The sequence below is a fragment of the Clupea harengus genome, chromosome 16 (genome assembly GCF_900700415.2).
Source record: "Clupea harengus chromosome 16, Ch_v2.0.2, whole genome shotgun sequence".
NCBI classification, from domain to species: domain Eukaryota; kingdom Metazoa; phylum Chordata; class Actinopteri; order Clupeiformes; family Clupeidae; genus Clupea; species Clupea harengus.
This window is the reverse complement of record NC_045167.1, coordinates 7,043,262-7,059,797: the sequence shown is the minus strand read 5'-3', so window position 1 is coordinate 7,059,797 and position 16,536 is coordinate 7,043,262. Positions and strand designations below refer to the sequence as shown.

Genomic DNA, 16,536 nt, shown 5'->3' with positions numbered 1-16,536 from the left:
TAATAATAATATACATTTTTATATAGCACTTTTCTAAATACTCAAAGACGCTTTACATTACATGTGCGAAGACAAACAAAACAATACAACAGCACAAATATAGAAGACCACCAATGACAAGATCAAATGACTGGCCAACCACCGCAGGTCTTTTCTTCAGCATCCGTTTCTCACGGACTCCCTGTCTCTCAACGTGCGCGTCAGGCCTTATAAGACGAGCACTGGTCTTCTCAAGAGTAACAAAGGAGGAATTAGATAACTCACTAAAAGAACGAGAGTCAGGCTCACGAGAGACTGAGCGCTCTTTACCCTCCGAGAAGTTTCCCTACTGCTGCGCACACCCATGAACCACAGGCTCAACAGGTTCAGCAACCTGCGCCAACACTTCCGAATTAGCCCTAGTCCAAACGTTAACACCGATATCGTTTTGAAGAATAAAGGTGACTCCCGGAACTGGCAGAGATCTATGAACGCCAACAGCTACACTGCCGATAAGCACGTTAGATTTTAACTCAATCTGTTGGAGTGGCACAATGATCGAGCCCATCTCAAAGCCACGCACAAGAACACTGGTGCCAATCTTTGATTCACCCGAAAGAGGCAGAACCCCATGCAAAAGTAGCGACAGTGAGGCTCCAGTATCGCGGAGAATGCGCACTGGTATAAGATGTTGTCCACCAGGCAGCGACACAAAACGATCACTCAAGAAGGGTTCGTAACCAGACCTCAAGTCACAAGTGGATTCTTCCATTGACAATGCTGGATGAGGAGTAACGTTAATCAGAGTGACCACTTTCGCAGCCTGTTTCCTCTCTAACACAGGACACTCTGCCACCAAGTGCCCGTGCTCCTTGCAATAGAAACAGGCCTGCTCTGGGCTACCTGAAGAACGCAATACTCTCTCTCTGTGGAATTGGGGACGATCAGGCCTGTGCTGGTCTCGGGAGTAGACCTGATGAGTCAAAACAAATTTGTCTGCCAAGACAGCAGCTTCGTGCAGAGTATCAACCTGACGCTCATTGAGGTAGGTGGTAACCGCGCCAGGGAGGCAGTTTTTAAATTCCTCCAGCAGGATTAACTCCCGTAGCTTGGCCTGGCTATCCACCTCCTTGGCGGAACACCAACGGTCGAATAGCGTTTCTTTCTCCCGTGCAAACTTGATATACGTTTAACGGTCAGTCTTACTACTCTGCCTAAAGCGCTGCCTATAGGCCTCCGGCACGAGTTGGTAACCGCGCAAAATAGACGCTTTAACCATGTCATAGCTCGAACTCTGCTCTATGGAGAGTGCTGAATAGATCTCCTGAGCCCGGCCAGTGAGAACTGATTGTATCAATAGTGGCCAGACTTCCCTGGGCTCTGGATTTGAGCTCAATGTAATTTTTCAGTGTGAGGAGCTCATTCTCAATAGCACAGTTATCCAGGTTGAAAAGTGATGCCACTTTAGACGTTATACAATCCACATCTATATTTTCCCAATAATGTAAAACAAAGACAACTGACAACAGGCTCAATGGATGCAAAGTCAGCAAAGCGCCTGTCAAATTCTGACAAGATGCTCTGCACTTGATCATTGTAACGTGCACTCTCAAGCTCCGCACAGTCTTTGCCCTGACGCTTAAGTTCTGTGTCCATGTGTGGAAAGTTCCGCAGATCACACTGTTGCAGCCGGCTTGATAGCAGGTGTAACTTGCTTTTAAACGTGTTCACGGAGCTGATCATGTTCATGATGTGTTTCTCCTTACCCTGCAGCTCTAGATTCAAGTTATTGAGCTTGTCAGTCAGATCGGTAAGAAAGGCTAAATCCAAGAGCCACTGACTGTCTTCTAGCTGTGCATATTCAGCATGGTTTGAACGTTTCAGAAATTATTTAATTTCGGGCAACAATTCAGAAAACTGTTCCAGAAATGTACCTCTGCTGAGCCACCTAACGTCTGTGTGCACCAGCAGATCTGTGTGTTCCGCACCTGTATCCTCCAGCTGCGCACGGAATAATCGTCTCTGCAGACTCCTGGCCCGAACAGAACACGCAATCTTGTTAGCCACATCCATCACGTCTGTTCAAAATCCTCTGCCATTCCCTTGCATCGCCGTGTAACAGAATTCCTTGATAACTGCAAATCCTTTCGATTTTTTTAATCGGCAAAGAGCACATCTGCGGCTTCCATGAACGCTTCTTTCACAATCTCACCATCCTTGAAAGATTTCTTTCCTTTTGCAAGAACACGACTGACACGATAAGATGCTATGGTTGCAGCCTTACTTTTGGTGTTGGGCCAGGTAAAAACTATTGTAGGCTACAAATCTACACACCGCTTCACGCGATCGGCAATTCATTGTGCCTATTTAAGATGTTTTAAGTTGGAAGTTTTATTGTATTTTACACAACAGTAGGAGTAGGCTACACACAACACATGAGTGACACAACATTTCTCGCGATCGACTGCAACTCAGCCCGCGATCGACTGGTACACTGTAAAACATTTCAAGTTGGTTTAACTTGCAAATGAAGGTTCACCTGCTGCCTTAAAAATGCAAGTTAACTCAACTTGAGGTTTACCTTTGTTTCAACTCAGAAATTGAAGTTCAAAAAGTTGATTGTACTACAATGTTCTAGTTGTCTCAACATTGTTTTTTAAGTTGTCAAAGTTGATTTAACTTTTAATCACTTGCCATCTTAACTTGATACTGTGAGTTAAAACAAAACAATATTAAAACATTATCAATACAAGAACTTTCCTTAGCTAGTTGAACCAACACCTATTTCTGCATTATTGTAACTCACAGTTTCGAGTTAAAATAAATGAACTACGTTTATACGACTTCCCATTTTAAGTTAAGAGGATATATATTCCAAATTAGTTTCAACTAAAGTTAGTGCCTCAAAAAGGTTTTGCACATTATTTTTTGGGTGACCAAATGTTTATTGCAAATTGTATGAACAAAATACAAGCTTACATACATAACACAAGCTAAAATAAAAGTATAGCAAAAGAAAAACAAAGAAAACCCCTACCCGCCCACTCATTTCAGCTGTTACTATTCAACACACCACTAAAAACCCACCACTAACAGAGCATTCACACGCTTCCGTTGGAATGCGTTGCGCCAACGGATGGCGGAGGAGGAGTCTGGCGCATGGGGTTCTGTTGATACCAGAGACGTTATAGTGAGATTGACAGGTCAACAAACCAATCACGCCACTAGCAAGCTGCTTACCTTGTAAGCAGTAGCATGCTAACATTAGGTAGGGTGCTCACACACCTCGCAAATCCTATCAGACGTATTTTTTTGTTACAATAAAGGGGTTTTTACATTGTACAGTGTCTATTTCTCTAACTTTTAAAAAATCTAAGCAAAAAAAAGTCAAACAAACAACTTTTGGGTACAAATACGACCATCTACGGAGTTTGGTCGCCATCTTTTTTTTTTTGAGCTTGCCGCTTTCTAGACGTGATCAACGCATTCCAACGGAAGCGTGTGAATGCTCTGTAACAGACCTTTCACACGAACGCGTTGGAACGCGTTGATCTGTCAGGGTTGACGGATCTCCATTCACTTTGAATGAGGTGACGTCATCCTTTGCCGAACTGAATTGTGGCTCCGTTGGGTTCCCGTGCGTTTCAATGCTTGCTTGTGGGAAGAGTTGAAGAATGTTCAACTTCTCGAGAGGCAATGCATGCGTCAGCCAATCAAATTGCCTTTCATGCATAACTGACAGCACAGGCGTTAGCCAATCAGATCCCGTATATGCTCACGTCTAAAAAGCGGCAAGCTCAACAAAAAAAAAGATGGCGACCAAACTCTTCAGATGGTCGTATTTGTACCTAAAAGTTGTTTGTTTGACTTTTTTTTGCTTAGATTTTTTAAAAGTTAGAGAAATAGACACTGTACAATGTAAAAACCCCTTTATTGTAACAAAAAAATACGTCTGATAGGATTTGCGAGGTGTGTGAGCACCCTACCTAATGTTAGCATGCTACTGCTTACAAGGTAAGCAGCTTGCTAGTGGCGTGATTGGTTTGTTGACCTGTCAATCTCACTATAACGTCTCTGGTATCAACAGAAACCCCACGCGCAGACTCCTCCGCCATCCGTTGGCGCAACGCGTTCGTCTGAATGCTTACCCCCAGCACAACACTTTTTTTTTTTAAAAACCTTATTTATGGTGATTTTAACCAATTTACAGACAATACATTTTAGAAGTCATATGATGTAGAATTATGTTACAACAACAATTGACATCTCACATGACTTGACAGACAGACCTAAGGGAACGAAAAAAGTAAAAACGTTTCCACTGCATGAACAGGACGCTTGTTGACTTCTGTGAACAGAAAAAATTGAAATGAATTGCATGTTCAAAAAATGAAACCAAAGTATTTATATATTTATTTCCTAAACACTAAACACACTTCAAAATGTGACAATAGTTGCACTTGCAAATGGAGATAAAGTGATTTTGCAAAAAACATGCCAAACATTCCCTGCTTCCAGCTTCCACATTCTGAGGATTTAGCATTTTGTCTGACGTGATGGTAAAAAATATTTATGTAGTAGATTAAACATATATATAACACAAATAAACATCTTCATTTAAAATCACAAAGTCCGCCTTTGCTCTGCTAGCCGCTCTGAGTACTCCGCTCTCAAGCAAACATGCACCCCACACACACTTACACGAGATAAGAGGGAAAGGGAGAAACGACGAAGCAAAAGTGCGCTCAGAACCGAGTTTTAGTCTGCTACATGCAACTCAGTACTTGCTGACTTCACATTACAATGAGTCTGTTACGTTTAATGACCGGACTACTTGCGGAATTATATGAAAGATTTGAATTAGAAGCACAAAACCCGTTGCCAATGACAGCGGTCAATATCTTTTCGCAGCGGTGAATATCAAGAAATATTCACCTGCGAACGTTGGGATGTCCCATTCAAATCAACGGTACTTTTTGGAACATTCTGAAGAGCCGTATAATAACACAAGTAATTATCAGCATAAAATCCATTATCAAAACATTACCAAATGAATTGTTCTACTTACTGGTCAATATAAAATACAAAGAGAGAGCAAAGCATGGGAGCGCAGTGAGTGACTCAGCCGTTTGAATGTGAATCCACATCAAGAGGATCGTGACGCAGACTTTGAGCCTGGACTGGTGGACTTTAGCTAACTCATGAACATTATGAAGGGTGGGGGGTGTCAAGCGAAAAACCTCAGCGGCACATGAAATAAAAAACTAATATTGCTGTCACGTTTAAACACTACACCAATTAGTTATACGTTTAACATTTCACACGTTTTAACAAAAGCGTGACCGATTTAACTTGTCCACCATAGCAGAGTGGGGTGTGTTAGCTTATCATCAAGGCCACGAATGTAGCTTTTCCAGGCTATTAAAAAGCACAACCTACATAGTTACCGTTATTACGTTACTGCATTTATAGTTAATGGGAAAAAATAGTTAATTAATGATTATCAAACTCACCTGGCAATGTAGGTCAGCATGAAAATAATGCTGCTCAACACACTTAGTCGCCTCCACTTTCTCCAGCGCTGCCCTTAGCTCGGCTAGAGCATCTGTGTCGAATGCTTTAGCGACATCCACAAGTACCACCGCGAGTAGCCTTCTCTTCTTTCTGCACGCTTCCACTAGACCAGTGGTTCCCAAACTTTTTACAGTCCCGTACCCCTTCAGACATTTAATCTCCAGCTACGTACCCCCCCGTTTTTTTTCCCTGTTCGTAAACCGCCGCCACGCCCCCCCGCCAGCGTTTCCGTTGTCTGGTAATTTGTCCGGGAAAAAAATGAAATGTGCGAAAATATTAGATCTCACCCGTCAAATTGTCTGATTGGAATTGCTTACAAATCCCGTCCCACAAACACAAATGCAATTTGAGAATAAGTATAACATCTAGGCCTATAAAGCAAACATGCACTGCCCTTATTATGTTTTAAAGGAACAGGCTATTCTGCCGTTTCAAAGTTATTAAACAACACGCATATGCTGCATTTTAAATAAAGCGCAAACCGTCGATTATAAACCAGGAGCGAACTGAGTGAGACGGATCAAACATGGCCAAGCAGACTAGCCTTAAAAGTTTTTTTCAGAGGCCAAACGCAACTGATGAGGGTGAACCGTCTGATGAGGATGAACCTGTAATACCCGAAGCCATAGATGTTCGGACAGCTCCACCAGAGAAAAGGCCCAAGTGTCGGGCGTTTAGTCGGAATGGAGTTCCCTTGGCTAATGTGCAAGGTAATTGATGGTAACGATAAAATGTTCTGTTTGCACTGCGAAATGGCAGGACGACGCAACGGATTCACAAGAGGGTCGAATAATTTTAGAATCTCTGCTCTCATTTAACATAGTCAGAGGAATGACCATGTTGCGGCGCTCAATTTAACGCCACAGCAGGTTGCGATTAAAGGCCACTTATTGACACGCATCAGACATTCATGTTTTTTTTTTTTCATTGTAAACTTAGGCAAATAAACATGTTTCATTCTATACGACCTGATTATGTAATTCTTTAAGCTACATAGCCTGCCTTCAGTTTTCTCCAATAGGTTAATTTAGAAGCAGTAATAGATATTTGACCGGCTTATCATTAAAATGTCCGGAAAATGAAAACTCTGCCGGTCACTTTGACCAGCAACATTTTTTTCTAGCGGAACCTCTGCCCCGCGCACATATTCAGCATATAACACCTGAAACTGTGAAATTGTCAGGGTAGGTCACTAACCGCCGCTTCCACGCCCCTCCCCCCGCGTGCATATTCAGCCTATAACACTTCAAACTGTCAGGGTAGGTCACTAACCTACCTGTAGCTATTTTTGGCAGTGTAAATATTTCGTTGAATGTGGGTATACATAAGTATTTCTCGCAATGCGACTTGGCTATTCGGACTATTTAAGATTTCATGTCTATTTATAGCTCCGTTTTAAAAATGTAATAGGCTTTTTCACTTTGAAAACGCAAATCGAATGTTCTCCCCGCGTACCCCCTGAACCATTTTGCGTACCCCTGGGGGGGTCGAATCCACCCGAGCCTTCGAAGGCGCCTTCCACCCCCCTCCATCGCCTCTCAAATACTTCATGTAGTTGTTTCATGGGGACCGGGCAGTCGGTCGCTTCTCTCCCGTCCAAGATATAGCTCGCTAGGTTTGCCGGGTCCGTCCGCATCATTTCCCTGACTTTATGGACTTCCTCCCTCTTCTTGGCACAGGCACTCAGGTTTCGTCTTGGCTCGCCAGCCTTCCCACCTCTCTCGGTAGTCGGCTTCGGTCTACCTACCTCCGCTATCACCTGTGCTGTAGCGGTTTCGATAGCCTTAGCCGCTCCCTCGTCCTTATGGCTTGCCAGTGTTAGCGCCCGTCTTATAAGTGGTTCGTGGGTGTAAGTTTCTATTAGGTTACCGGCCTGCCACCTTAATTTTCTTTCCAAACCCGCCACCGGGGGGTGTTCATGAGGTTGCCTCAGCAGATTGTTTTATTTTGAAGCAGTTGACCGGTGCTACTTCTCCTTTTCTCGCACCTTTTCCAGTCATTCCTCTTTGCCCTGACCTCGTGGTGAGATCTCCCTGGTAGCTGGCTCGCTATTTCTACATTTTTATAATAAACCGAGTAGGGACCCCCCTCCAGCTCAGCCTCCATTTCGGTTAGTTTTTTAATTTCTTTCTGCGACCACTTGGGTCTGCGGCCCTTTGAGCCTCGGCTACTGCCGCCCTCCATCTCTCTCTCTGATGGACGCCCTGTTTCTGCTGATGGAGGGTGCGATCACTAACCCTGTGGGAGTCTGGTCGCTGTGCGGGGTCATGCACCGCGCCTGGTTCTCGGACCTACTGCGTTAACCACCTCGCAGTTTCGTGTGTTTTTTACAGTTGAGTTCCACCTTCAACAACGGCGTATAGCTGGATCTGTCTCAAGATCACCGTGTTATTTTTTACAACTGATTACACTTTTCTCAGAAACGGCCTGCCAGCGGTAGGGGTCGACCGAAATTCCCTACCCTGCCACTAAGTAGAGTCTCCGTGGAGCCTCGGCACTTGGTGCGATTTACGAACTCACCGGGGGCGGGGAGGAGGATCTTGCCTACGCAAGGTGCCTCCCCTGGGTGAGACATTGGGAACGGACAGCATTAACAGAGTTTGTCAATCTCTGTTTCCGGGGATTCTTTTCTTTTGAGTCTTTTGACTAGACTAGCACGCACACACAGAAAGAGAGAGGTAGAGAGAAAGACTTCCAGTGCTACATAGGTTAAGTGATTGTTTGTGTACTTGAGCAGGAGACTCTTTTGATCCTTTTGTAACTGAAATGTGCTCTTGTGCTAATCCAGTAATAGTTCTGTTCACTTTTTGCAGACTGTGTTGTTAACTATGCAGCAAATTGAATTGCCTTTATCTGGTTATATTTGGATTTTGTCTAATGTGATGATATTGTCTGTTTGAAGGCTTTTTCTTTTGTTAAAACCAGAAAGCTCTGTTTATTTTTGGCTTGGGATAGCCTTCTGTTAATGTTGTACTATATGCTTGACATAATCTGCAGAGGATAAAATAAAATCTGCCTCCAAATTAATTGCACTTTCATGGAGACCAAATCTAAGAAGTATCGGTATCGGTACTCGGTATCGGCAAGTACACAAATAAAAATACTCGTACTCCTATCGGTTTGTAAAAAAGTGGTATCGGTGCATCCCTAAAAATTACCTAACCCATTGGAAAACACAAACAAAAACACAAAGTAAAATGCAATTCTATTTGGCCCTAAACAGAAATTATACTTTAGCACCCTATTTGACCCTGATCACAGACAAAAATCTGAGAACCACGTTGACAAAGTACAGACTCAGTGAACACAGCCTGGCCAGAGAGGTGGGTAGGCTCAGACAAACCTGGCTGCCCAAGGACAAACAGACTGTGCCTCCATTGCGAACAAGGAACAGTAGAGACAGAGCTGCACTTCCTGACACAGTGCACACAATATGAGGACATAAGACAAAACTATTTAAAAAAGATTGGTGAGGTCCTCCCTGAGTTCCTGCTGGCGAGCAGTGAGGAGAGGCTTTCATACCTCACTGGAGAAAATGAGGAATGCCTCATCCTCGCTAAACACAATATGTGACTTCCTGCCATAAACGGAGGGACAGCCCATAAATTAATTAAACTCATGTATGTTCATGTCTGTTGTTGTTAATCCCTTGATGATAATTATTATGTATTTGTATTATTGTTCCCACTTCTCCCTTTCCCCTTCTGATGTACCCTGTGTATAGATATATGTATTGTTTATTATAATCACTTATTATATATCCAACCCAAATGCTTTGGCAATACTGTAGAACGTTATGGTCATCCCAATAAAGCCTCTTTTGAATTTGATATAAACACCATCAAAGGTCCTTTCCTCCTCTAACATCTGTGTATTTACTCTATGGTTTAAAATGTGTAATGTGTGCACTTTGTCCTTTCTGTTCTTGTAGCACCAGGCCCCTTACCCTTGTACTCAAGATGGGGCGGTACAAGAACTCTCTACTCAAGATGGGGCAATACAAGAACTCTCTACTTGAGATGGGGCGGTACAAGAACTCTCTACTTGAGATGGGGCGGTACAAGAACTCTCTACTTGAGATGGGGCGGTACAAGAACTCTCTACTTGAGATGGGGCGGTACAAGAAATCTCTACTTGAGATGGGGCGGTACAATAACCTTCTATTTGAGATGGGCTGGTACAGGAACCTTCTACTTGAGATGGGGCAGTACAATAACCTTCTATTTGAAATGGGGCTGCACAAGGAGCTTCTGTAACGTGCTTCTTTGGAAAAAGCGTGTACAAATAAATAAATATCAACGACCATTCAATTGCTCGCAGACAACACTCGTAACCTTTAGGATTCATCGTTATTGGGAAACCCTGGCCAGATCATTAGTGACGGCACCTCTTCAAATGTCTTTTAAGATGCAGTCCACAAATTATGACGGAAAGTTGGAATTCGTTCTTAACAGCCAAGGTCAGATCAGAGAGGATTGAAAGTCAGTATTCTAAATCTTTCATCAGATTATACCCCTACCTTCTGAGCGGCTGAAGCATGGTGTTGATTGATTTAATTGATTATGGTTCGATCTGAACAACTATATTTGTTCCCCATTTACGAACACCTGTTGTTTTGAGCTCACACACTAAACAGACAGCTTGAAGACCGTGAGGGACATTTTGCTGAATTTAACAAAAAGTGTCCTGAATTAGAATCGTGGACTGCACTTTAAGGAACACTCACACAAACTTCCAGAAGAACTAACAGTGCTCTATCTTTAACAACTAAGAGTAAATCTTGAATAACTTTTTTTTTTTTTTTCACCTCATGACTGATTTACAAGTCCCCTTGGCTCATTGCATTACTGTCACAGTCAATCAGTAAAACCCAAGCATATATAGGAAAAACATAATCACCATCATTTATTTTCAAGGTCAACAACATCAAAAAAGTCAATTTTTAAAGAAACAGTCCAAAACCAGTCAAAAACAGTCCACAGAGAATGACATAAAAAAAAAAGTAATTTCAGCAGTTGTGGTAGGTATGTGTGTGTGTGTGTGTGTGTGTAGGGGGGTGATGTGTCTTCATCATTCTCTCATTTCTCCGTCCTCCTCCTCCTCCTCCACTCCTCGGATGTACAGAACATTGTTACACCTGTGGAGCAGACAAAGGACTTGTGATGACAAAATACCTGTGGAGATTGACTAGCTGACAATGTACCTGCGGGGATTCTCTCCCTCTCTCTACCTTTCCCCTCCCTCTCTCTACATCTCCCCTCCCTCTCTTTACATCTCCCTACATCTCCCCTCCCTCTCTTTACATCTCCCTACATCACCCCACCACTCCCCCTCTCCCTTTCTTTCTCTCTACCTCTCCCTCTCTCATATATACATACAGACATATCCATCCATGGACAGGGCTCTATCTGTCTATATCCATGGACAGGGCTCTATCTGTCTATATCCATGAACAGGGCTCTATCTGTCTATATCCATGGACAGGGCTCTATCTATATTCCAGAAATAATTTTTTTTTTTTTTTACTTTTCAATCATAAATATAATTCTGCATCTCATTTAAGATTGTCTTTCTTCCTCTGTGCTTTTCAGGGCCAAAAATGTGGGTGCCCTAAGCAGAATCGCTTTATTGGGGACATTGGCCTAACCATTTTGAGAGCCCTGATCCATCCATCCATCCATCCATCCATCCTCTATCTATTCATCCATCCGAAGGGGGTGGTGGGCAGACACCCACAGGTGCACGGTGGAAACTTACCGAACCAAAACTTCTCCCAGATGTCCCGCTAACGCTCCGTCTACATACTCCTCTGTGTTTGCCAGCTGGAGGATGCAAGGACAGACAGAACCGCAGTTAAGGAGAAGTCAGAGACAAAATGGCACAGAGAGACGCGTTCTTCACCCAGTCTTTCACGCTAAAAGGGACACTTTGGGATTTTTCAACCTGTCATGGACCCCTTTTTTTAGATCTTTTTGGGTCCATATTTTTACAATTGACAATTGACTAGAATAACTAGTTCAATTTCTCATTTGACAGACAGTTTCTTTACAGTTATTGAGGTAGACACAGGTAGATCGCTGAAAAATCCCGAAGTTTCCCTTGAAGTAAAATACAGACTAAATATACATATATAACCACTTCAGGGCAACACGTTTAATATAATTTCAAAAGTCAAGATTACAATGTTATTTATTATGGTATGGTGCTAGTTCTTGGAGTGTCCATAGAAAGGGCATCATGTGCAGTGTATTGAATAAACGAATCGATCTTACCTGCATATTCATGTAGCTATCTACGGATACGAGGTAACCTTTGTATTCCATTCCCCACTTCAGTTTGACCATAACCGGTTTGCCGGTTAGGCCGTTCAGGAATGGCTTCGGATTCAGCGGTAAACTCTGCAATAGAAAAGAAGATCATGAAATAATTCGGTCATGAAAGTGATTGGTCGCTACAGTGCCAAACAAATATTATTTCCAGCATGTGTTCTTTCGCTGTTTGCATATGTAAGGATGCCTCGCTAGGTAAAGATCTTCGTTTTAAACTAGATTAAGTTATAGATAGTGTCCACTGTAAGAAAGGAACTACAATTCTGCTCTGTACCAATTCATGAGTTGTTATCTTTAATATTACATGTTATGCCTTTGTAGAAAATAACTAAAAAACTTCCACGATGCGGGAACTGAAGTTGCTAAAAGCCTTGCTGGCTGTTAGCTAGCAACTGTGCAATAAGCATCGCCAACACGTAGGGAAAACGTTGCACGAACAGTCGTCAAACACAATCCAGCGTTTATTTCCCAACGATTCCTAACAAAAATGTAAATATACAACAGCCTACATACAAACTTACCATTTCTGCTTAAATGTGACGAAGTTCTCTATTTTCACCTAACACTGTTGTTCTTTGCAGGCTACAATGAATTACCCTCACGCCTTGCCGCCGAATGAACTTCCGTGTAACCTTTAACCCTGGGAATTGTTTCTGCCTTTAGAAAACCTATTGCGCCCTCTAGTGAATTGGCATGGCCATTCACCCGCGACAGGGTATTTTTTGTCTCTCACTCTCTCTCTCTTTCTTTCTCTTTCTCTCATGAATGTATGTTATTATCTAATACATGAATGGCTTTAATTAGCCAGAAAAACCTTATTGGTCAGAAGGTATCTGTTTGCATACTTTCTCTCTCACAAACTCATTTTCTCTCTCATTCACTTGCTCTCTCTGATTGTGTCTAATCACTATGTGCCCCCCCTTATGTGTGTGTGTGTGTGTGTGTGTGTGTGAGAAAGAAAGGAGAGAGAGAGACAGAGAGAAAGAAAGAAAGATCTGTCCCATCTTTCAACCACTCATTTTACCAAAGGTATGGAAAAGCTGATTCATTTAACTTATGTCTTTACCACCCCTCTCCCCCCAGCCCACCCTTGACTGTGTGTCATTGGCAAATCCCAGGTTTTTTTTTTCATCGTTGCCTTGGGTTGTAACTACAGCAACCTGTCGGCACATGCTCAGACTCTAAGGTTGTATCACACACACACACACACACACACACACACACACACACACACACACACACACACACACACACACACACACACACACACACTTCAACATGAGCACAGATACTATTTGAATATAGCTACTTAATTTGCATGGGCTATATATCATACAGATACATTCTAATTACCCCTGTTAGTCACAGGATTGGACAGTGTCTCTGTCTCTTACTTACACACACACACTCACAGAGAGAGAGAGAGAGACATGGATATGGTTAAGATTTGTGATCAGTTCGACATGTTGGGAAATCCCCTTCATATTTCACTGTTAGTTTACATTAAGACATCTCAATCTCATTCTCTCGCTCTGTATAAGTGATGTAACATAATGGAAGGAAAGGAGCTTTGTGTGTGTGTGTGTGTGTGTGGCTTTGTGTGTGTGTGTGTGTGTGTGTGTGTGCGTGTGTGTGTGTGCAAATGTATGGGTCACTCTCTTCTGAACAGGGCTTTGTCTCTGTGGCTCTCAGTAATAAAACTCAGGAATGCTGGCGAACAAAAGCAATAAACTTCATTATACAGAACAAGCCATGGACTGTCTCCCCGTGGCCCTATAGAACAACATACAGACACACACACGCACACACACACACACACACACTACACATGTTTATATGTGAAGAAGAGAGAAACAATAACTTACAAGATAAAGCAGCATTATGGTCACAGAGAACCAAGATGCCGCCACTGTAACCATAGCAAGGTTACCCCCCTCTCCCCCCAATATTCATTGGCCACACTGTCATGGGCTCGTGACACTAGCCAATGAGAGTTCTGCAAGAGGAAGTTGGTTTAGCATACTACAGATGAAATGGACCAGAGAATCGCACAAACAGCCTAGATGGACACGCTCAAACACACACACACACACACACACACACACATAGAAGCTCATGCACACATGCAAACACTCGTTTAAACACGCACTTTCAACATAATGCATGCATAAACACACACACACACAAGTATGGGCATAAATGCACCTGCCACGCACACTCCACTCCACATTCACACAAACACCATCACAAGCACACACACATGCACACATACACACACACAGATACACACTCGTCCACACTATGGCCCATGGATAGGCTGGCAGTCAGTGTTTATTGTGGTCATCAGAGAGGCGACCAGTGTGTGTGTCTAAACAGACCAGTGGCCACAGATTGCCAATTAGAAAGAGATGGATGGATGGGTTGGATGGATGGATTGATGGATGGATGGATGGATGAATGGATGAATGGATGGGTGGATGTCTTCCACCCTTTATGCCCTGTCAAACAGGGTCAGGGACTGGAGAAAAAGAAAAGGGTGAACACACACACACACACACACATACAGACAGACACACACATACACACACTCACACACACATACAGACAGACAGACAGACACACACACACACACACAGACAGACACAGAATTATGTTTGACACAAACACAGACACAAATATACCACAGAACTACATGTATGCACTCACATACTCACACATACACACACACACACACAGAGAGATCGACCAAAATATAAATACAGACTTTCTTTGAAACACACACACACCAATACAGTTGCTTGATATAAATATAAACACATTGCAAAGTTTGAAACAAATGCCCAAATACACACACTAAAAGCTGTGTGTGTGGGCACAACAAACAACAAAACAACACACACACACTCAAGCACAGACACAAACACACACACACACACTCAAGCAAAGACACAAACATTCACATGCCACTGGGAGCCATCTTCAAAATGTTTGGAATAGCTGTATCTACGTCACTCCGTCAGGAAGCTGTTGGAAAACATTCTCCCCTAAGGCAAACATTCCACACACACACACACACACACACAAAATCCACTCTTTTAGACATGACCTTATTTAAAGCACTTTAAAACACTCAGTCTCACTTGCACACACACTCATGCACACCTACACACACTCTTGCACACACATACACAAACAAACATGCCCACATACACAAACTCATGCACACATACGCACACACACACTCATAAACAAGAACACATAAACACACACACACCCATGCACACATACACACACTCATGCACACACACACACACACACTCATGCACACGCACACACACAAACACATGCATGCACACACACACATACTTATGCACACACACTCATGCGCACAGACACAAACATGCACAGAGCTCACAAGGGCTCCAGGTTCTGATTGGGCTGTTGGAAAAATTTATTTTCTATGCATATATAACAACTGATGAGTAGATTCATCTTCTATACAGAGGAAGCATTAGAAGTGCACACACTCACAGACACACACACACTCTCTCACACACACACACAAACAGGAAGACACACACACATAAAAACAACCATTATGTACAAAATTCTCTTCGATCTTACCTCAATAAGGCAACATGGACTTTATGGCTTTTTTAATTTAAAACAGACTTTTTTAATAATTACTTTTTTATAAATGAAACTCCTTTGTATGTGTATGTGTGTGTGAGAGAGAGAGTGTGTGTGTTATTTGTTGCCAAAGAAAAAAAGTTGCAACACGTATATCATGAAGTTTTGCCTTTCCACACAATCCAACTCCATCACCAATGCGCAAACACACACACACACACACACACATACACACACAGAGGCATACACAGACACACAGAAGCACAATCGCCCAGAAAACTGGAATATAATTTCTGATGGCGTGATACTGCAATGTGGCACACTACGGAGGAATGTGTGAATGTGTGTGTGTGTGAGTATGAGAGTGTGTGGGTGATTGCATGTGTCTGTGTGTGAGGGTCTGTGTTCCAGCAGGAATCTGACGGTGTTGTCCCATTTGGGTTAAAGTGCATTTACGACAACCGTCTTCGGGAGTCTCTCTCTCTCTCCCTCCCTCCTTCCCCCTCTCTCTCTCCCTCTCCCTCTCTCTCTCTTGCCGTCCCTCTCTTTCTTTCTCTCGCCATCCCTCTCTCTCTCTATACATATATATCCATGTGAGGTTTTTTCTTTTCCTCCCTGTGGCCACGAGAGTCCTTTTCTCTCCTTTCTTCGTCATCTCCATTCCTCCTCTCCTCTCCTCTCCTCTCTTCTCTTCTCCTTGTCTAGGCACAGTTGGACTTGAGGAGCTGGAGGACTTTGCGTCCGAGACTGGCAGTCCACCGCTTCACGAAGCTCTTCATGTTGACCAGGAAGTGCCACTTCTTTCTGTCCATGTGGCCCGCGACCAAATACTCCACACCTGCACACACACACACACACACACAAAATAAACTCAGACCAAAACACCAAGCTGTTTGCCAGGTCTAAGTAAGAGGTAAGTGCTCTGATTTGTGGTAATTATGTGTGTGTGTGTGTGTGTGTGTGTGTGTGTGTGTGTGTGTGTGTGTGTGTGTGTGTGTGTGTGTGCGCGCTGTGTGTAGATGTA

At 43.0% G+C, this 16,536-nt stretch overlaps 2 protein-coding genes across 2 annotated transcripts in view; both read right to left on the bottom strand.

Annotated features, from left to right (window-relative positions):
* Positions 1-10,432: 10,432 nt before the first annotated feature.
* Positions 10,433-12,532, bottom strand: snrpf (small nuclear ribonucleoprotein polypeptide F). The gene is made up of 4 exons (XM_012841759.3): positions 12,404-12,532; positions 11,826-11,951; positions 11,311-11,375; positions 10,433-10,690 (listed from the first exon to the last, which is right to left on the bottom strand). The coding sequence occupies exons 1-4, from the start codon at positions 12,404-12,406 to the stop codon at positions 10,624-10,626; spliced, it is 261 nt and encodes an 86-aa protein (XP_012697213.1). The 5' UTR covers positions 12,407-12,532; the 3' UTR covers positions 10,433-10,623.
* Positions 12,533-15,315: 2,783 nt separating this feature from the next.
* ntn4 (netrin 4) overlaps positions 15,316-16,536 on the bottom strand; it is a 19,535-nt gene continuing 18,314 nt past the window's right edge. Inside the window, exon 11 of the mRNA XM_031583136.2 lies at positions 15,316-16,350. Coding sequence (XP_031438996.1) covers positions 16,214-16,350 — 137 coding nt within the window. The 3' untranslated portion in view covers positions 15,316-16,213. The remainder of the gene's footprint in view (positions 16,351-16,536) is intronic.